The 23,600-nt window shown below is 41.0% G+C and overlaps 1 protein-coding gene across 1 annotated transcript in view; it reads left to right on the top strand.

Moving 5' to 3' along the window:
- The window catches only part of LOC138676010 (uncharacterized), a 106,186-nt gene that overhangs the window by 24,838 nt on the left and 57,748 nt on the right, over window positions 1-23,600 (top strand). Inside the window, exons 8-10 of the mRNA XM_069764801.1 lie at window positions 1,010-1,152; window positions 16,110-16,170; window positions 18,837-19,045. Coding sequence (XP_069620902.1) covers window positions 1,010-1,152; window positions 16,110-16,170; window positions 18,837-19,045 — 413 coding nt within the window. The remainder of the gene's footprint in view (window positions 1-1,009; window positions 1,153-16,109; window positions 16,171-18,836; window positions 19,046-23,600) is intronic.

Below are 23,600 nucleotides of genomic sequence, written 5' to 3'. Positions count from 1 at the left end.
CACTTTTGAACCATAAACAGAGGCAGAGGCGCCTGACCTGGGCTACAGAGAAGCAGCACTGGACTGTTGCTAAGTGGTCCCAAGTACTTTTTTCTGATGAAAGCAAATTTTGCATGTCATTCGTAAATCAAGGTGCCAGAGTCTGGAGGAAGACTGGGGAGAAGGAAATGCCAAAATGCCTGAAGTCCAGTGTCAAGTACCCACAGTCAGTGATGGTGTGGGGTGCCATGTCAGCTGCTGGTGTTGGTCCACTGTGTTTCATCAAGGGCAGGGTCAATGCAGCTAGCTATCAGGAGATTTTGGAGCACTTCATGCTTCCATCGGCTGAAATGCTTTATGGAGATGAAGATTTCATTTTTCAGCACGACCTGGCACCTGCTCACAGTGCCAAAACCACTGGTAAATGGTTTACTGACCATGGTATTACTGTGCTCAATTGGCCTGCCAACTCTCCTGACCTGAACCCCATAGAGAATCTGTGGGATATTGTGAAGAGAAAGTTGAGAGACGCAAGACCCAACACTCTGGATGAGATTAAGGCCGCTATTGAAGCATCCTGGGCCTCCATAACATCTCAGCAGTGTCACAGGCTGATTGCCTCCATGCCACGCCGCATTGAAGCAGTCATTTCTGCCAAAGGATTCCCGACCAAGTATTGAGTGCATAACTGAACATTATTATTTGTTGGTTTTTTTGTTTGTTATTAAAAAACACTTTTATTTGATTGGATGGGTGAAATATGCTAATTTATTGAGACAGGTTTTTTGGGTTATCAGGTAATCATCAGTATTAAAACAATAAAAGACCTGACAAATTTCAGTTGGTGGATAATGAATCTATAATATATGAAAGTTTAATTGTAATCATTACATTATGGTAAATAATGAAATTTAACACTATATGCAAATTTTTTGAGAAGGACCTGTAATTCTCTCCGATTTGTTTTTATATGTACACCATATTTTTATGATAAATTCTATACTCATATTTCCCTTAACATGTTTTGTAGGAAGATGTTTTTGAAGGAACTTTGCCTATTATCAAGTCTTGTGTGGATGGATACAATGTGTGCATTCTGGCGTATGGACAGACAGGCTCAGGAAAGACCTATACCATGATGGGAACTGAGCAAAAACCAGGCGTAAACATAAGGTGACAATCATTACTGCACATATTTTATACATATACATGTAAGCTTTGCAAGTATCACCAATTGTCACCTCCGAATAAAAGCCGCATTAATCACATGACCATAAATCTAAATGCTATGTAGAAACATGGAGGATCACAGCCTATTCCTGAGTCTCTTCTGTTTGTGTTTCTATAACTGATTAATCTCACAGATGTTAGAATATACAGCTCATGTCATACTATGTTTTTGGCTGCCAGGTTTAAAATCAGATGTGTCGGGAACCTGATTTTGCGGCACTTACTGTTGAATAGGTATGACAGGTTCTTCTCCTGCTCTTGATAGTGCAGCTTTCTTCAAAGACTGCATGGACCGGTCTGGTCACATCCTCGTCCACCAGCAGCCAATTTATGGACTGTAGAGCTGTTCTGGAGGAGAACTCGTCATACCTATATAGTAATAAGTGCCACAGAATCATGCTCCCAACACATCAGATAAAATAAGGATACTATGGCCAATCCTGTTAACTTATTCTGCAGCCAGCCGTAGACAGTGTAATTCAGTGGCTATAGGAGGCAAACAGTGCAAACATATTAATGAAACTCAATTGCAAAAATGATTTTTATCCCTAATTACATATATATAACAAATATATCTCTTAGACCTGATAAAACCTTTTTACTTACCTTAAAAATCTGTCAGAATGGCTGTTTAAAACTTCTGAAAGTTTGAATTCAATCTTCGTCCAACTAACCATGACAGACAGTGTCCCGCCTCTCTGCAGCAGCTGAGATCTCACACTGCTCAGTACAAGCTGCAGCTGTCGGTCAGGCTGGGTGGGCAGAGACTGAATACACTCATGAGCTTTCTTACTTTTTAGCAGGGTAAAATGCTCAGGATTATACACAAATTGTCTCTTCAGAGAGGAAGAGAACTAGAACTCTAGTGCCACCAATTGGAAGTAGCAATCCTAACAGTCAATGCCGACCCTTTACCGAGCCTTGTCACATGACTTAGGATAATAGCCAAACCAGAATCTCAATTTGCAGACACTGTGTTTCGGGGTACTGCCCCTCATCAGTGCAAAGTGGAGATCTGGTTTGGCTGATTGAGAGGCGTCTGACCGGGACCCAAGAAGTATCGTTTCTCTTTGCGGACATGATAAGCATGTCGAGGTGAGGAGACTTAAAGTCGCAATGCTCCTCTGGGAAATATGCAAATTGTCTCTTCAGAGAGGAAGAGAACTAGAACTCTAGTGCCACCTATTGGAAGTAGCAATCCTAACAGTCAATGTCGACCCTTTATACAGTCACTTTATCATGAATTTTCAAAATCGGTACGGTACGGTCATGACTCTGATCGGGATGGTTTCGCCTCCATCCTGGTCAGGTCAGGGTTAATTCAGTCCGCTTCTTTTTGGTTTTGGGGCGGCTATTTAATGTTGGCAGTACCTGCATTTAGGGTCGGTGATAATGTAATGACACCAAAGGTGTCACTGGCGCTGTCGAGGGGGCGCTATCAGGGGGCGCGTGAAATGAGTGCAAGGAGTGCAGACAGAAGGAATGCAATGCACAAGGACCTTAGACTAGTGTAGTGAGCATAGGACCTGGCACTGAGAGATCACCTGACCAGGGGGGCGGAGCCATCGCCCATGAGTGCAGGGAAGGACACTGAGCATGCAGAGCACAGGGCAAAGATAGTAAACGTGGTCAAGGAGAGCCAAGAGTCAGAAGCCAGATGAATGCGCAGTACCTAGGGACAAGAAAAAGAGTAAACGGGGACAACCCAAGGGGGTCAGATAACCAGGAGAGACAAAGCAGTGCAAAAGCAGGATACAGAGGCAAATTTTTTTTCTCTAGCAAGATGGCGCCGCCAGCACCTGAGCAGTAGCATCTAGCGGATCGCCGATAGCTGCTACTGTGCATTCTTAGATGGCGCCATTTTGAGACAGATTTTTTTTCAGAATTTATTTATACCAGTAAATAAAATAATTAAATGCACATTATACGTTAATCAGTTAAATCCCACTTTCATTCACTGACTGGAAGTGCATCATTAATGCCACCCATCAGCGCCTCTGTCATGTGATCACAGAACGCTGATACCTGTCATCATAATCCTCCTGTGTACGCCAGCTCATGAAGCACTGCTATGTATGGCACTGGCGATAAGACAATCGCAGCTCCTAGTTTCTTGGACTATGAAATAAAGAAAAAAAAGTTTTTTTAAATCTGGAAAAAAAAACCCACAAGTTCAAATCACCCCCCTTTTGCCCCATTGAAAAGAAAAATACACATAATTGCTAAGTATAAGGCAAAAATAAACAAAAACACCAGAATAAACTTTTTTTTGGCAACGGAAACATTGCAATAAAATGCAAAACATTGTATCTATCGCAAAATGGTATCAGTAACAGCATGATCTCAAGGTGCAAAAAATCAGCCATGAGCCAGCCCCATGTGCCAAAAAAAATGGAAACCCTACATGCCTCAAAAGTGACAAGAAAAGCAAAAAATGATTTTTACGCATATTTCCCAAAAAAATGTCACCACGTAACTAAAAAATATATATACATGTTTGTTATCTGCGTACTTGCACAGATCTGGAGAATCATATTGCAGGTCAGTTTTACAGTATAGCGAACATGGTAAATAAAAACTCAAAATACAATTGTGGAATTGCAGTTTTTTTGCATTTTCAAAGCACTTGGATTTTATTTTCCTGTTTTCCAGTATGCTATATGGTAAAATCAATGGTTTTATTCAAAAGTACAACTCGTCCCTCAAAAACAGAAGCCCTCACATGGCCATATTAACAGAAAAATAAAAAAGTTATGGCTCTGGGAAATGGGGAGGAAAAAATGGAAAATTGCCCGAGGGTGAAAGGGTTAAGGGACCAGGAAACCTGCCAGGTAGTGAAGCATAGTCATGAGCTCTGTATAACCCCAACTCTACCATGGATTGTCAGCTTTCTTCCTATGTGCAGTAGGTACACAGAAAGCTACCAATCAGTCATGTGGGCGGGCCTATACAGAGCTCAGCATTCAGAGAACTGCAAGATCTGCAGCAGACAAAAAAAAGGTGATTCAAAAAAAAAAAAATATATATATATATATATCTATATATATATATATATAGATATATATATATATATATATATATATATATATATATATATACATATATAAGTTTGGACACACCTTCTCATTTAAAGATTTTTCTGTATTTTCATGACTATGAAAATTGTAAATTCACACTGAAGGCATCAAAACTATGAATTAACACATGTGGAATTATATAGTTAACAAAAAAGTGTGAAACAACTGAAAATGTCTTATATTGTAGGTTCTTCAAAGTAACCGCCTTTTGCTTTGATGACTGCTTTGCACACTCTTGGCATTCTCTTGATGAGCTTCAAGAGGTAGTCACCAGAAATGGTCCTTCAACAATCTTGAAGGAGTTCCCAGAGATGCTTAGCACTTGTTGGCCCTTTTGATTTCACTCTGTGGTCCAGTTCACCCCAAACCATCTCGATTGGGTTCAGGTCATCTGGCGTAGCACCCCATCACTCTCCTTCTTGGTCAAATAGCCCTTACACAGCCTAGAGGTGTGTTTGAGGTCATTGTCCCGTTGAAAAATAAATAATGGTCCAACTAAATGCAAACTGGATGGAATAGCATGCTCTATGTCCATGATTCCCATTTAATCGCTCAGTTTTGTATTGGGTGTGTCAGTTTTTGTTTTGCAAGCTGCAGAGCAGGAGGCTCTGTGCAACGCAGGCCTGTGTGAAGCTAACATAGAGCCAGGGAATTCAAAGCATCTGACTCCCCCAAGAGATAAGGCGGTGTCATTGCCCATGGCAGAGGGTTGGAACACGGACTGTTTTTGAGGACCCAGATGCGAACCAGAGGATTTTGTTTACCTGCATGTGTGAAGTTTCTGGAATAAAGACATTTTATGTTGAAGTTTATGTGATCCCTGCCTATTTGTCACACTGTCTAAACCCCGCTGCACTACAATATATATATATATATATATATATATATATATATATATTGTGTTTCAGGGTCTCTGCCCTTACATGATACTGTTCTCAGATTGGGTAGGGACAAACTGATGACATTTTCCATTTATACGATTGCCCAGAGTTAGAAAAAAATTGCTATCTTCTGGCCCCTATTGACCTCAGATAATATGTGGTATTGCATACAAGTTTTATACCCTTAGCTCCAACTCAAGGACAGCTGTTGTGTTATTTTTGGAAGAAGGCAGCTTTATTTGTCCAGTGCTGGATAGGTATAGGACAGAAATTTCCACTGTACAGTCCCAAGAGCTAGACTTCTCAGTTTCTATGCATAGTGGCCCTTGTATGCAGATATTCCTGACAAATCCTCAGAAGAATGCTGTAAGTCCCTTATTCATGACTCAGCCCAGCACCGCAGATCACATGTAGTTAGATACATCATTTAGACACTCAATAACAATTTAGGCCCCTACTATAGAGAACCAGTATATTAAAAGTGCCATAGGATTCATTATCGCTGCTGTTGCCAAGAACGCCATCTGCTAATTTATTCCCAGTAGTGTGTTTTGTGAGGTCTCACAAGCTCCTTATACTGCAATTGTTATTCAGGGATACGGCTACACACAGAACAGAATAGAAACAAAAGCTTTAACATGCTAATGCACACCGATATGGTTTATGGAGTGACATTAATTACTCATTTAGAGGAAAACTAATCCACACTTCACAGCAGAAGGCATTTTATTGAAGGTCAATGCTGGTTTCCTCAATATTGATTATATGCTGGGAAAAAATGTCACAAAGTACATTAGCGCGTGTTGTCGTAGCGTGTTTAAACAGTCACAATTCATTTCATTGTAGCAATTTGTAACCATCTTCAAAGGAAACTATAGCGATATAGGTAGGAGAGTGGTTGGGGAGAGCGGAAGTTATCCCCTATCCCAAATTTACCAAAACTATAGATTGCTAGTGATAGCCAGATTTTCTTGGTTTCCTTATACCTCACCCAACTTTTCTTGAATGACATATACCTTTCTGGAAACTAGTACTCATATGACTTAATGATCTCCTATCCACAATCGCTCGAGTTCTGTCAGCTGTGGCCCCTGCTGACCCTGAGAACTGGGGCTCTTAATGGGAGCAATGGCCGTTGTCGAGCGCAGCCCTCGGCTGATCTTTGGCGCTACTATTAGAATGAATGGAGAGGCAGTGCGCATGAACAACATCTGCTCCATTCAGCCCCAGTTATTAGCATGGGTGGGGGCCACAGTAGTTGGATCCCCAGCACCTTATCCCATATCCTTTGGATAGGAGATAACTTTCAAACTTGAAAATACCCTTTTAAAGCTGTTCTCGAATGAGTACTAGGCTCCAGGAAGGTATACGTCATCCCTGAACAGTTGAGTGAGGTTTTCTAAGGCTTTTGGCAATTCCTGTTTTCTGGCCTGGACTTTTATGGAATGAAGGGCAGGTTTGGTAGCGCGCCTGTCATTCCTTTCTGTCCTAGTTTTCTCTGTAGCTATCAGTCGGTCAAGGAGTTGGGCTGATTCATTCATGTTTTTTGGCCCGATTTTCTGAAAATCATCACAAAATTACCACAATTTTGGAAAATCAAGGCAAATACTGCATTGCAGTGAGCACATCCTTAATCTCAAGATGTTAGTGTGATGTAATATGTTTTGCTTCTTTTCTGGGTGGGTAGTAGTAGGCCCCCCCATACAGTCAGGGAAGCTGAGCAGGGTGCATTTGTGTTTCGCGCCTGGGTGTAAGGATTTTACATATATTTTGTTCACCAGCAATAAAGAAGAGGAGAAGCGCTGTTTAAACAGAACTCCTGTGCTGCTGTCTCTGACTGCTTTCATACTATTTTTGCCAAGCTTCCATACTACATGAAGAGGTAACAGTAATGGATTGCAAAGAATTGTATGAGAAATCTATAAATTGGCCAAGTACCCCATTGTTAAATGGTAATAGTGATGGCTAAATAAAAATGTCCTGGTTGCCTCACTAACTGAATCAGATAAAAACCCAGGTACCTCATAATATACTCTATTTAATAGAGTATAGTTTCCCCTAGTTAAAAGATAGTAATAGAATAGATTCCCCTAGTTCATGAGGAAAAAAGGCCAATGTAATGGACATTTTACCTATACAACCTCCTCTCCTGTAAAGTTTATTAAACTTTGTTGGTCCAGGTGCTAAAGGTGACCATACACATGAGATAACTGTCTTCTGTCGACAGCTATGTCTGCTGCCTACCTCGTGTACATGAATGCTCAGCTTGTCTGAGCGGCCATGTGTTGTCAACAACTAAAGGGGAGAAAGCAGCAGTCTGATACCTTGGCAGCTTATGTCCCATGAGAATGAAATAACTGGGCCATTTAAATGTACTCTGCCTGATCCTACTTTCGAGAGTCAGGAAACCCCATACGCATGCACAACTGCATTTTCCTGTAGATCTTCACTCATGATGGGCAGGTTCCCTTATACAAAATATAGCAAAGATTGACCAAATAGGGAAGGTCCTTTAAATATAAAATGTTCTTCTCTAGGCTGTATTCATTGATCAGTATAACGTTAAGGGCTGGGACCAGAGCTTTGCTGGTAGTTGATAGAAGTTGAAATTCTCTATAACAAAAATTTTTGAGGCTTTTTGTCTATGGTGATGTTCATATGACTGATGTTCTTAGGTATCTGTAACCATGGATATCTAAAGTCCTGCAATAACTGCACATGAGGAAAGAGACATAGCAAATAAAAAAATTATACTACATTTCTAATTGGGGGCATTTGGTGATATTATTATTATTACACTTACTGCATATTGGGATAGGATCTTGGAGATAGGAATACCCCTTTAAGGCTCTCAGCTGTTCAGAGCTGGCCACTCCCCTCTCGTATTCAAACTGGCCTCTAGCAATCAGAAAATGCTAGCTTTAGCTTCATTGCTGCATGGTTCAGGAGTTTGGAGGAGATTGGTTGTTTGAGGAGTCGTTTGGTAGATTTATCTAGTTACTGTTGCTTGGGTTAGGTTTTCTGCACATCAATTTCTTCTCTTTCTTTGGCTTTTCCCTTCCTTCACTAATGGCGAACCACGAAGCTCAGCAAGGTACGTGGCCCAAGCATCTTCACCATCAGAAGTAAACTAGGTAATAGGGATAGATAGGGCGCCCCTAGCGTTAGGGACAGGATAGGAGCCGCTGACCCCGGGATACCCAACAGAGTCATAACAGTCTTTGTTAAAACCCTGACTGCAATAGAAACCCACTGATACACTGTGATCTCGTCACAAAGATACTGAGAGGATTATAAAGGAGCACTCTTTTTCCCTAAAACCAGTCTGGCTATCTAAAGGATTACATGGCTGCGACCAGAGTTAAATGCCACTACCTGCATCAGCACAACTCCTACAATGAACTGAAAATCTATCACAGAAAAATTTTCTTTAGTGTAAAGATGATCCTCTCACAGAAGTTGTCTTTTGGGAAAATACTGAATTTAACCTCTCGGCACATATAAACATAACTGTGCATCCAAGTGTGCGGAAATCAGCGTACTTTACACATAATCAGCACCTCCCTGTAAGAGAAGAGCAACCCTCCAATCGCTGCTGTTTAACAATTTCGATTCTGCTGTCAGTCACTGGCTGCTGTTGTCACCTAAAAAAATTTGATTACTCTTATGTGCACGGAGCAATTGCGGAACACTGATGGGTTACCATGGTTGTGATCTTTGTACTCTTGTGAAGCCCAGCGATGAGCTGGACTTCATAGAAGATGCTCTTTTATACCATATTTTGCAATAGTTTACTATTACAGCATATACAAGGCTCAACATAAATGACTATGCCCCTTTGAAAAGTTAGATTTTAGTCAATATCTTATCGAACCCAAGAACAATTTCCAAAATTTTGACAAGACTAAGCTTCAAATAATATTTTATAACCAATAACAAAAAAGTAAAGTTATTAACTTTCATTACAAAATCTTCAGTTTTACTCACTTAGTTGATGCAAAAATTAACACACCCCACATCATAAACTGCTACATCTAGTATTTTGTATGGCCTCCATGATTTTTAAGGACAGAGCCAGGTTGGTGACATATTGCAACATCTATCTTTTTTCATTCTCCAAGAACAACCTCTATTAGAGCCTGGATGTTGGATGGAGAGTGATGCTCAACCTGTTCTTTTCAGAATTCCTCATAGATGTACAATTTAATTCTGATTAGGAGACATACTTGGCCACTGAATCATTTTCACACTGTTCTTCAGAAATGCGACAGATGTTGGTAGCATCTTCTCTTTCAATATAGGGCTGTACATCTGTGATTTCATGATGCCATCAATGAAATGTAGCTTTACAACACCGGTAGCACTCATGCAACCCCACATAATGACACAGCCACCACCATGTTTCACTGTAGGTACCATGCATTTTACTTTGTACTCCTCACTATTGTGACACCATATAGTTTTGAAGCCATCAGATCCAAAAACATTTATCTTGGTGTCATCACTCCAGAGTATAGAATCCAGTAGTCTTCATATTTTTCAGCATGGGCCCTGCTAAATTGTTGGGAAGACTTAGGAGACGGTCAAAAATACACCATGTTCCAAATTATTATGCAAATTATATTTTTCTCGGATTTTCCTAAATGATCGGTGCAAATGACAGTCAGTCTAATAAAAGTCATCACCCGTTAGAGTATACATCAAATTTTATTGAAGAAACCTCCAAATGATAACAGTATAATCTCCAAAATGAATAAAAACTCAAAATGCACTGTTCCAAATTATTAGGCACAGTAGAATTTCTAAACATTTGATATGTTTTAAAGAACTGAAAATGCTCATTTGTGGAATTTGCAGCATTAGGAGGACACATTCACTGAACAAAAAAGCTATTTAACTCCAAAACATCCTGAGGCTATGTGCACATGTTGCGGATTAGGCTTAGGAATTTCTACTGCGGATTCTGCCTCTCCTGGCAGAAAATACACCTACGGATTTGTCGCGTTTTTTGTGCGGTACCGCAGCGTTTTGTGGGCGATTTTGCTGCGGTTTTCTTGCGGATTTGATGCATTTTTTTACCCCTGCGGTTTTCTATAATGGAATGGGTACAAAAACGCTGCAGATTCACAAAAAAGAAGTGACATGCTACTTCTTTTAAACCGCAGCGGATTTTCCGCAAAGTGTGCACAGCATTTTTTTTTCTCATTGATTTACATTGTACTGTAAATCAATTGCGGATCTGCAGCGTATCTGCACCACTAAAAACGCTGCGGATCCGCAGAGAATCTGCAAAGTGTGCACATAGCCTAACAGGCCAAGTTAGATGTTAATATAGCAACCCTTCTTTGATATCACCTTCACAATTCTTGCATCCATTGAACTTGTGGGTTTTTGGAGAGTTTCTGCTTGTATTTCTTTGCATGAAGTCAGAGCTGCTGTTTTGATGTGAACTGCCTCCCACCGTCATAGATATTTTGCTTGATGATACTCCAAAGGTTCTCTATAGGGTTGAGGTCAGGGGACGATGGTGGCCACACCATGAGTTTATCTCCTTTTAAGCCCATAGCAGCCAATGACTCAGAGGTATTCTTTGCAGCATGAGATGGTTCATTGTCATGCATGAAGATGATTTTGCTCCTGAAGGCACGTTTCTGCTTTTTATAAAATGGAAGAAAGTTGTCATTCAGAAACTCTATATACTTTGCAGAGGTCATTTTCACACCATCAGGAACCTTAAAGGGTCCTACCAGCTGTTTCCCCATGATTCTGGCCCAAAACATGACTCCTCCACCTCCGTGCTGACGTCGCAGCCTTGTTGGGTCATGGTGGCCATCCACCAACCATCCACTACTCCATCCATCTGGACCATCCAGGGTTGCTCGACCATCATCAGTAAACAAGACTGTTTGAAAATAAGTCTTCATGTATGTCTGGGTCCACTGCAGCCGTTTCTGCTTGTGAACACTCTTTAGGGGTGGCCAAATAGTAGGTTTAGAAACCAAAGCAAGCCTTTGAAGGATCCTACACCTTGAGGTTTGAGGGACTCCAGAGGCACCAGCAGCTTCAAATATCTGTTTGCTGGTTTGTAATGGCTTTTTAGCAGCTGCTCTCTTAATCCGATGAACTTGCCTGGCAGAAACCTTCCTCATTATGCCTTTATCAGCACGAACACATGTGTGCTCAGATTCAGCAACAAATCTCTTAACAGTACGATGATCACGCTTACGTTTTTGTGAAATATCTAATTTTTTCATACCTGGACCAAGGCATTACACTGTTTGATGCTTTTCAGCAGCAGAGAGATCCTTTTTCTTTCCCATGTTACTTGAAAACTGTGGCCTGCTTAATAATGTGGAACATCATTTTTAAGTAGTTTTCCTTTAATTAGAATCACCTAGAAAACTAATTATCACGTGTTTAAGATTGATTTCAGTGATCCATTGATCCCTGAGACACAATACCGTCCATGAATTTATATGAAAAACAAAACAATTAAATCTTTATGACACTTAAATCCAAGTTGCATAATAATTTGGAACATGGTGTAAAAGCTGCAATTCTGTGTTATCGATATTTTACTGGCTACCATTAGATAGGAGCAAAAGCACTGTAATGAGACTGTGACATATTGGGAAATGTAGTTTGCATTTTGGGGAACCAGAGATGAAGAAGGAATCAAGATAACAGACCTATAAATGGCACTTTAAAATAGGTAGACACATTATTCTTTAACCCCTTCACGCCGCAGCCCTTTTTCATTTTTTGCGTTTCTGTTTTTCGTTCCCCTTCTTCCCAGAGTCATAACTTTTTTATTTTTCCGTCAATATGGCCATGTGAGGGCTTGTTTTTTGCAGGACGTGTTGTACTTTTGACCAACACCATTGGTTTTGCTATGTTGTGTACTCAAAAACGAGAACAAAATTCCATGTGTGGTGAAATTGCAAAAAAGTGCATTTCCACAACTGTTTTTTGGATTTTATTTTACAATGTTTACCAAATGCTAAAACCGACCTGTCATTATGATTCTCCAGGTCATTACTTCATAGATACCAAACATGTATAGATTGTTTTTTTTTATTTAAATGGTGAAAAAAATCCAAAGTTTGTTAAAAAAAAAAAAAAAAATTGTGTCACTTTCCGAGACTAGTAGCGTCTCCAATTTTTTCTGATCTGTGAGGGTGACGGCTTATTTTTGCGTACCGACCTGACGTTTTTAATGATACCATTTTGGTGCAGATACGTTCTTCTGATTGTCCTTTATTGCATTTTAATGTAATGTTGGGCATCCAAAAAATATATAAATTTGGCGTTTTGACTTTTTTTTTTTGCTACGCTGTTTACCGATCTGATTAATTCTTTTTATAGCTTGATAGATCGGGCGATTCTAAACACGGTGATCGCAAATATGTGTATATATATATATATATATATATATATATATATATATATATATATATATATATATATATATATATATATTTATTTATTTATTTTTTTTTTTTTTTTTTTAAATGATTTATTTTGAATGGGGTGAATGGCAGTGATTTGAACTTTTATATTTTATTTTTTTTATATTTTTAAAAACATTTTTTACTTTTTGCATGCTTCAATAGTCTCTATGGGAGACTAGAAGCTGCAGTTGTCAGATCGCCTCTGCTACACACAGGCGATGATCAGATTGCCTGTGTGTAACAGAAATGCTCACTTGCTATGAACGCCAACCATAGCAATCTGGCTAGAACAACCATAGAAATCTGCTGGAGACCTCTGGTTTTCATGCCGACCCATCGGTGACCCGCATTCATGTGAAGGGGTCACCAATGGGCGGGATTAGTGATGTGATTCCAGCGCGATCACATTAAATGCCGCTGTCAGATTTAACTGTTGTGTGCACATGTCAGCTGGACATGTGCCGGGAAAGATGTGGGCTTCGGCACTGACAGACAGTGACAGGGACAGACATGACATGCGCTGTACATGTACAGCACATGTCGTGAAAGGGTTAAAGAGGTCCTCTGGGCTACAGTGATTGCAGTCACTCTGTATTTCTCGTGTGGGTGGGCTGTCACGTGACAACATGTATGCCATGTGGTCACCTGCCAACTAGACTCTGGGGCTTCAGCCAATTATCTTCTATTCAGAAAGTCCGGGAGAGACTAGCCTAAGTGCCCACCCACATGGAAAATACAAGGTGACTGCAGACTTTTCATTTCAGCCCAGGCAACCTCTTTAATAATAGTCTGTTTTGCACTATATGAGCAAACAAATATGTTGATGCAATGCTTCTTTAAAAAAAATTTCATAAGATTTTCTATAAACTACTAATCCCCATCTTGTTTCATCCCATGTTAAATAAAGCTCAAAGCAATTATTAGTATAAAAAATATCATATTCTAGTATTTCTTTTCTCACACCAAATCTGCAGGTAAATATGGCATCTGTCTTCATAGAGTGTAGAACTTATAAGGAATAATATCAAGACAATCACAAAAAAACTAAAGTATGAAATGAAATACTTGATGTGAAATTCAATTCTCAATAGAAAATATTTGCCCTCTAAATCTGAGCTGTGTTTTAAGTGTCATTGTATAGAAGATTCTCACTTAGGATATGGAGAATAGTGGGAGCATTCTGTCAGTTACTGACTGCCGTGGCAGATGCCATTATACAGTGTACTGCGCAATAAAACTGACGGATAATGTTATTGTGATGTACGCTGCAGACGTCTGAATTCTCCTTTTAGTCATGTTCAAATTTGACGTTTGTGACGTTCACTAATGCTGATTCTTCACAGACACTCTTAAAGGGATTCTGCCAGCAGGTTTTGCTATGTAATCTGAAGACAGCAGGAGATAGAGGCTGGAACACAGAATTCAGGGATGTGTCACTTGTCAAAAGGTACCGTCACACAGTGGCACTTTGATCGCTAGGACGGCACGATCCATGACGTTCCAGCAATATCGTTACGATCTCGACACGCTACTGCTATCAGGGACCCCGCTGAGAATCGTACGTCGTAGCAGATCGTCTGAAACTTTATTTCGTCGCTGGATCTCCCACTGACATCGCTGAATCGGCGTGTGTGACGCCGATTCAGCGATGTCTTCACTGGTAACCAGGGTAAACATCGGGTTACTAAGCGCAGGGCCGCGCTTAGTAATCCGATGTTTACCCGGGTTACCAGCGTAAACGTAAAAAAACAAACATTACATACTTACCTTCCGTGTCTGTTCTTCGGCGCTGTGCTTCTCTGCACTGGCTGTGAGCGCCGGCCAGCCAGAAAGCACAGCGGTGACGTCACCGCTCTGCTTTACGGCTGACCGGCGCTGACAGTGCAGAGGAAAGCACAGCGCTGGAGGACAGACACGGAAGGTAAGTATGTAATGTTTGTTTTTTTTACGTTTACGCTGGTAACCAGGGTAAACATCGGGTTACTAAGCGCGGCCCTGCGCTTAGTAACCCGATGTTTACCCTGGTTACCAGGGGACTTCGGGATCGTTGGTCGCTGGAGAGCTGTCTGTGTGACAGCTCTCCAGCGACCAAACAGTGACGCTGCAGCGATCGACATCGTTGTCGTATCGCTGCAGCGTCGTTTCAGTGTGACGGTACCCAAAGTCCGGCAACTAATGACAACATGGACATTGTACATACAGAGCCTGGTGTGGGCGGAGTTAGCTTTCTCAGCTCTGCTTCAATCTACATCTAAGAGCTCTGATTGAGTCAGAATGGCTGCACCTAGTAATCTAACTGATACATCATTGGATTCAGAGTCTCTTTGCCTACATCATGCTGCTCTCTAATGAGGTAGCAAAATCCGGCTGACAGATTCCCTTTAACACAAACCAACAGAATATATTATCAAAAAATTACTTTATTTAGAACATAATTAAAAATTACATGTAAGCACATCCAAAGCATGCTATTGCTATATAGTATGTATGTACAGGGAAATTCTATTCCATATAGTGGACACCATTCATATGTATAGATTCCCATACAGTCCCATAGTAAAGTGTGAAAGTCAGCATTAGAGTGCGCTTCTTTCCATTTATATATCAGGGATACTGAATCCTCAACATAGCCCCGAAACACATTTTGTGTAATGTTTCCTCCTGGGAAAGTGAGATAGACTTCTCTGGCTTACCCTTATAAAATGCCACTAAGTGGTGCCAACTAGTAAATATTTAATTTATTGAACAATATTTCAACTAAAGAAAAACTTTATTATAATTATAATAATTAGTATTATTTTACCATTGTGTTTTTTTTGTAAATATATGTACAACATTTGATATAATGTGTGGGGGCTTATTTTTTTGCGGGATGAGAAGTAATTTTTATTGATACCATTTTTGTCATGATTGAGAGCATTTAAAGGGTTACACTGTTGTGATTTGAGCTAGCTCCGATTGCAGCAGTTACTCTTGGGTGCTGGCAATATATAGTGGGCTAAATACCTGGGCCCACTCTATGCAGTGATGGTGTGCTTCTGTTGTACATGTATGGCGGACGTTACTAAGGGGTTAAGGTACTTACCAGAGAAAAATGGCCTAAACAGAAGAAGCACTTGCCCAGGTTTATTCTAGATTCAGTGCTGAACATCATGATGAAATTTCAGCTGGCAAATGGTCCTATTGCTACGTAAATGAGAGCGTGTGTAAACCTGCCATGGCAGGGTGGTGGGCATCCCACGTTATATCGCATGTTACCTGTCTAAAAGACGCTGTGAGCCAGCTATGAGGCGTTCCTGTAGTTACACCATGCATAATTAAGATGGTATTGCACTTTTAAGTAAAACCATGGGTCATATCGGACGATCTTTTCCCATTGTGGATTTTTCTATTGTATAATGCTTTTTACTCTAAAGCACAATTAGAAAAAGTATAATACATTATTGATCGCAAATGGAATTGAAGTTGATATTTTTTGTTCATATCTACAGGTCAATTCGAGAACTCCTGCGCATATGTAGTCAAAAAGAAAGGGTTAAATACATCATAAGGGTAAGTACTTCTGCTATTCTTTAATGTACATTTAGCACAGCCCCAGATATAGTGGAGGTTTACTTTGACAGCAACGAAAAATATAAAAGCAATCTATTGGTTTCCTCCCGGGGCTGGCTATAAACATGTCTGCCAAACAGCCAACATCTTCACCATAAATGTATATTGTGGGGTCAGAAAAACAAGAACGTTATTTCTGTAGTGAGAGCAGAGAAAGTCAGCTGCCACATATATTGGAAGGAAAAAAAGGGTCTGACGGGACAGACAACCAAATGCTACAGACACGACTCTCATGTTTGTCAATTAAGACAAAAACGGCATGGAAAACCACAGTGCTGAAGAGGATTGACCCAGACTAGAATACAAAATCTGAGTGATTCAGATTACAAGTGGTATGTGACTTAAACAGATTTCTGTTATAAAAGTACAGACTACACAGCCTAACTGTCACAGCTCCCGGGTATTAATGCTACAGGGAGAGCTGCACACAGCAGCAAAGGAGCTGAGCTAAACGCCGGATACTAACCTGGTAACCAACAGGACCTTAAACATGTGACAGAGTGAGAGGAGGTCAGGGGGCGGAGCCAGGCGCCTGGGAACAGAGAAGGGATAAATACTAGAGAGTTACCAAACAAGCAAAAATCGGAGCCAGGAGATCACAAGGTACCAAAGGGAGAGACAGGTGATTGTCAGAAGCAAAGCCAGAGATCAGTAATCCAGAAGAACAAACAGAGTAATGCACAGAGAGCAAGATAAACACAATGCAAACCGGGCACACTCTCCAAGGGTCAAGCACACAGACTAAAGCAAAATGTATAGCTGACAGAGAAACCCAATTAGGAGTGAGTATAAATACCCCTCCCATCTTGAAAGAGAGGCCAACAATATTAACCCTGAGAGAACAGGACATTAACCATGTCCTAACCATGACACTGACTACTGTTCTAGAAAAAGGTCCAGACTTCACAGACAGACTTCTACCATAAGAGTGGGCCTAGATTGTAACTACTTGTCCAGACTACTCAACCAGATTACCAGGAAAATAGCAATACAATATTGCCAGACTCCTGGTCAAGAGTATGTCAAGACTGTGGAGCCAGATTTTTGTGATAGCAGGAGGTATAGATCCAGTCAGAATATACGGACTTCTGCCTTAGGAAAAGGTCAAAAAGATATAGGAAGCAGCTCACACTAAGTAGCGATCATGTTGTTATATGAGTCGGTCTTTATTACTCACTAATTGTTAATGTAGTGTCATTCACATACAGTATATCATCAATTTGTTTCATTTTCAGTTATATGTCAGGCTTTACTAATGTACACTGTATGAAAATGTGCTGCATTTTTTAAGACTGGTACTGACACATAAGACATTTGAAATTTAGTCTAAAGACTTAAGATCTAGTGCAGAACCAGTGATTGATGGGTAAGCGAAAGGGCAGATGGTGCAGTTCAGATGCAGTTTTTGCATAAACTAACATGCTGTTCACTGTTTTATGGACTGCATGTTGTTTAGCAAGGCCATTACCACTGCTTTTACACATTTCTTAAAATCACCTATTATACTTGTGTCATGTAGGCACTTATAAATTGTTTCACACCTCTAAAAATGATAACAACACTTACTTTGCACCCACATGTAAAAGCAGCTTATTTTTTTGCCATAACTTGAAAATCGCAGCAAAATATAGCAATCCAAAAAAGGAGGGCAGATCCTGCAAAGTATTGTACTTTATTAGACTTACATAAAATGAGTGCTTCGACCTGCGCCAATCATGATCTTCTCTTTGGAGGTATATTTCTCTTTGTGGACTCTCTTTTTGACACACTGTCCCTGTTACTAATTTTATGGAAGTCTAATAAAGTTCAATACTTTTGAAGTTCTGGACGTGTCCTCCTTTTTTGGATTGCTGCATTTGCTGTGGACTTGGGTTCTTGTGCATGCAATAGGACAAGTGAGTGGTTACCCACTTTACGCTGCTATGGCCACGACATATGTTACATGGCCAAAGATCGTTCTGTTCTGCTGCTACATTGCAATGTAGTGCAGGTGAATGGGGGACCGCAACACGGAAGGAAGTTGGAATCAGTTGGACTTTGCATGTTGTGGCTCCATGACATTGCTGCAAACTCATTCACCTGCATTACACTGCAATGTAGCAGCGGCACAGAGAGATCTTTGGCTTTGTGACCTTTGTTATGACCATTGTCACTGTTAGCCTCAGCCTTCATCAATACAACAAGTGTATAGATTTTCAGAGCAGATCATCAATGATCATTGTCAGTAGGATCTACTCTCCTAAGCCATCTATATGGGCAAGTATGCCATAAAAAGCCAGCTCTGTATGGCCTTACCCTAAATTTATACCTTTCCCATTTTCATCATCCTGCAGAATCATTTTCTGTTTTTCATGTGGTTGTAACTTTTATTGTAGATTCTAATAACACAAGATACATTAAACATACCCTGCCAACTCTATGACTCACGGTTATGATTTTGAGTTATTATTATACATTTTATCATAGCACCATTTATTTCAGTAGTTATTGTTTGTTTATGAAACAAATGGTTTTTGTTAAACTATTCTGTTCATTTACTTTTTTTTATCCATTTTAAATCATAATCATGTTTATGGCCTGCTTCCATTATATTTGTCTTTCATTAGATTTCAATGCTGGAGATATATAATGAAAGCGTGCAGGATCTACTCTCTCAGAATGGAAACAAACAGCTTGAGATCAGGTCGCAGGGAAAAGTAGTCACACTTCCTGGATTAACGGAAATGGAAGTTATGAATGAAGATGAGATCAAAAAAATTATCTCATTTGGAGAGAAAAACAGAACGGTGGCATCTACAAAAATGAACACAGAAAGGTAATATTTACATACGCTGACTATTCATTGTCATCTATTGCTATTTTTCTTTGTAAATATAAGAAATGACACTAAGCAAAAATACAATATACAGTTATATGAAAAAGTTTGGGCACCCCTATTAATCTTAAGCTTAATGTTTTATAAAAATTGTTTGTTTTTTTTCAACAGCTATTTCAGTTTCATATATCTAATAACTGTTGGACACAGTAATGTTTCTGCCTTGAAAATGTGCAATCTGCATTCAAACAAAATTTGACAGGTGCATAAGTATGGGCACCCTTATCATTTTCTTGTGTTAAATACTCCTACCTACTTTTTACTGACTTACTAAAGCACTTTTTTTGGTTTTCTAACCTCATTGAGCTTTGAACTTCATAGCCAGGTGTATGCAATCATGAGAAAAGGTACTTAAAGTGGCCACTTGCAAGTTGTTATCCTGTTTGAATCTCCTCTGAAGAGTGGCATCATGGGCTTCTTAAAACAACTGTCTAATGATCTGAAAACAAAGATTATTCAACATAGTTGTTCAGGGGAAGGATACAAAAAGCTGTTTCAGAGATTTAACCTGTCAATTTCCACTGTGAGGAACATAGTAAGGAAATGGAAAAACACAGGAACAGTTCTTGTTAAGGCCAGAAGTGGCAGGCCAAGAAAAACATCAGAAAGGCAGAGAAGAAGAATGGTGAGATCAGTCAGGGACAATCCTCAGACCACCTCCAGAGAGCTGCAGCATCAACTTACTGCAGATGGTGTCACTGTGCATCGGTCAACTATACAATGCACTTTGCACAAGGAGAAGTTGTATGGGAGAGTGATGCGAAAGAAGCCGTTTCTGCAAGCACGCCACAAACAGAGGCGGCTGAGGTATGCAAAAGCACATTTGGAGAAGCCAATTTCTTTTTGGAAGAAGGTCCTGTGGACTGATGAAACCAAGATTGGGTTGTTTGGTCATACAAAAAGGCGTTATGCATGGTGGCCAAAAAACACAGCATTCCAAGAAAAACACTTGCTACCCACAGTAAAATTTGGTGGAGGTTCCATCATGCTTTGGGGCTGTGTGGTCAATGCCGGCATCGGGAATCTTGTTAAAGTTGAGGGACGCAAGGATTCCTCTCAGTATCAGCAGATTCTTGACAATAATGTTCATGAATCAGTGACAAAGTTGAAGTTACACAGGGGATGGATATTTCAGCAAGACAATGAACCAAAACACCGCTTTAAATCTACTCAGGCATTCATGCAGAGGAACAATTACACTGTTCTGGAATGGCCATCCCAGTTCCCAGACTTGAATATCATTGAACATCTGTGGGATCATTTGAAGAGGGCTGTCCATGCTCGGGGACCATCAAACTTAACTGAACTGGAATTGTTTTGTAAAGAGGAATGGTCAAAATACCTTCATCCAGGATCCAGGAACTCATTAAAAGCTACAGGAAGCGACTAGAGGCTGTTATTTTTGCAAAAGAAGGATTTGCTAAATATTAATGTCACTTTTCTGGTGGGGTGCCTATACTTATGCACCTGTCAAATTTAGTTTGAATGCAGATTGCACATTTTCTGTTAGTACAATAAACCTCATTTCAAGGCAGAAACATTACTGTGTCCAACAGTTATTAGATATATGAAACTGAAATAGCTGTTGCAAAAAAACAATTTTTATAAAACATTAAGCTTAAGATTAATAGGGGTGCCCAAACTTTTTTATATAACTGTATCTTTGAGTTCAACTCATGAAAAATGGGGGCAAAACCAAAAGTGTTGCTTTATATTTTTGATCAGTGAACTTGTGATGGAGCCTCTGTCCTTTAAGGCAGAGGTGCTGTTATGAAAGGTAATTCAGTACCACAATGGACATAGAGGTCAGCGCACATACAGTGACCTGGCAATAACCCAAAAAACAAGAACGAGCTCTGAGACGTGGGAACTCTGTTGACCGCAATCCCTAATCCTCTCCAACCACACTAAAGGCAGCCGTGGATTGCGCCTAACGCTCCCTATGCAACTCGGCACGGCCTGAGAAACTAGCTAGCCTGAAGATAGAAAATAAGCCTACCTTGCCTCAGAGAAATACCCCAAAGGAAAAGGCAGCCCCCACATATAATGACTGTGAGTTAAGATGAAAAGACAAACGTAGAGATGAAATAGATTTAGCAAAGTGAGGCCCAACTTTCTGAACAAAGCGAGGATAGGAAAGGTAACTTTGCGGTCAACACAAAACCCTACAAAAACCACGCAAAGGGGGCAAAAAGACCCTCCGTACCGAACTAACGGCACGGAGGTACACCCTCTGCGTCCCAGAGCTTCCAGCAAGCAGTAAAAAACAAATTGACAAGCTGGACAGAAAAAAACAGCAAACAAATAGCAAAGAGGAACTTAGCTATGCAGAGCAGCAGGCCATAGGAACGATCCAGGAGGAAACAGGTCCAATACTAGAACATTGACTGGAGGCCAGAATCAAAGCACTAGGTGGAGTTACATAGAGCAGCACCTAACGACTTCACCACATCACCTGAGGAAGGAAACTCAGAAGCCGCAGTACCACTTTCCTCCACCAATGGAAGCTCACAGAGAGAACCAGCCGAAGTACCACTTGTGACCACAGGAGGGAGCTCTGCCACAGAATTCACAACAGTACCCCCCCTTGAGGAGGGGTCACCGAACCCTCACCAGAGCTCCCAGGACGACCAGGATGAGCCATATGAAAGGCACGAACAAGATCGGGAGCATGGACATCAGAGGCAAAGACCCAGGAATTATCTTCCTGAGCATAACCCTTCCACTTAACCAGATACTGGAGTTTCCGCCTTGAAACACGAGAATCTAAAATCTTCTCCACAATATACTCCAACTCCCCCTCCACCAAAACCGGGGCAGGAGGATCAACAGATGGAACCATAGGTGCCACGTATCTCCGCAACAATGACCTATGGAATACGTTATGTATGGAAAAAGAATCTGGAAGGGTCAGACGAAAAGACACAGGATTAAGAACCTCAGAAATCCTATAAGGACCAATAAAACGAGGTTTAAACTTAGGAGAGGAAACCTTCATAGGAATATGACGAGAAGATAACCAAACCAAGTCCCCAACCCGAAGTCGGGGACCCACACAGCGTCTGCGATTAGCGAAACGTTGAGCCTTCTCCTGGGACAAAGTCAAATTGTCCACTACATGAGTCCAAATCTGCTGCAACCTGTCCACCACAGTATCCACACCAGGACAGTCCGAAGACTCAACCTGCCCTGAAGAGAAACGAGGATGGAACCCAGAGTTGCAGAAAAATGGTGAAACCAAGGTAGCCGAGCTGGCCCGATTATTAAGGGCGAACTCAGCCAAAGGCAAAAAGGACACCCAGTCATCCTGATCAGCAGAAACAAAGCATCTCAGATATGTTTCCAAGGTCTGATTGGTTCGTTCGGTCTGGCCATTAGTCTGTGGATGGAAAGCCGAGGAAAAAGACAAGTCAATGCCCATCCTACCACAAAAGGCTCGCCAAAACCTCGAAACAAACTGGGAACCTCTGTCAGAAACGATATTCTCTGGAATGCCATGTAAACGAACCACATGCTGGAAAAACAATGGCACCAAATCAGAGGAGGAAGGCAATTTAGACAAGGGTACCAAATGGACCATCTTATAGAAGCGATCACAGACCACCCAAATGACTGACATCTTTTGAGAGACGGGAAGATCTGAAATAAAATCCATAGAGATATGTGTCAAAGGCCTCTTCGGGACCGGCAAGGGCAAAAGCAACCCACTGGCACGAGAACAGCAGGGCTTAGCCCGAGCACAAATCCCACAGGACTGCACAAAAGTACGCACATCCCGCGACAGAGATGGCCACCAAAAGGATCTAGCCACTAACTCTCTGGTACCAAAGATTCCAGGATGACCAGCCAACACCGAACAATGAACCTCAGAGACAACTTTATTCGTCCACCTATCAGGGACAAACAGTTTCTCCGCTGGGCAACGATCAGGTTTATTAGCCTGAAATTTTTGCAGCACCCGCCGCAAATCAGGGGAGATGGCAGACACAATTACTCCCTCTTTGAGGATACCCGCCGGCTCAGATACACCCGGAGAGTCGGGCACAAAACTCCTAGACAGAGCATCCGCCTTCACATTTTTAGAGCCCGGAAGGTATGAAATCACAAAGTCAAAACGGGCAAAAAACAACGACCAACGAGCTTGTCTAGGATTCAACCGCTTGGCGGACTCGAGATAAGTCAAGTTCTTATGATCAGTCAAGACCACCACGCGATGCTTAGCTCCGTCAAGCCAATGACGCCACTCCTCGAATGCCCACTTCATGGCCAGCAACTCTCGATTGCCCACATCATAATTTCGCTCAGCAGGCGAAAACTTCCTGGAAAAGAAGGCGCATGGTTTCATCACCGAGCAATCAGAACTTCTCTGCGACAAAACAGCCCCTGCTCCAATCTCAGAAGCATCAACCTCGACCTGGAACGGAAGCGAAACATCTGGTTGACACAACACAGGGGCAGAAGAAAAACGACGCTTCAACTCTTGGAAAGCTTCCAC

This window comes from Ranitomeya imitator, chromosome 4, assembly GCF_032444005.1.
Source record: "Ranitomeya imitator isolate aRanImi1 chromosome 4, aRanImi1.pri, whole genome shotgun sequence".
NCBI lineage: Eukaryota > Metazoa > Chordata > Amphibia > Anura > Dendrobatidae > Ranitomeya > Ranitomeya imitator.
Note: the sequence above shows the minus strand (reverse complement) of the source record. Positions and strands in the feature narration are given on the sequence as shown.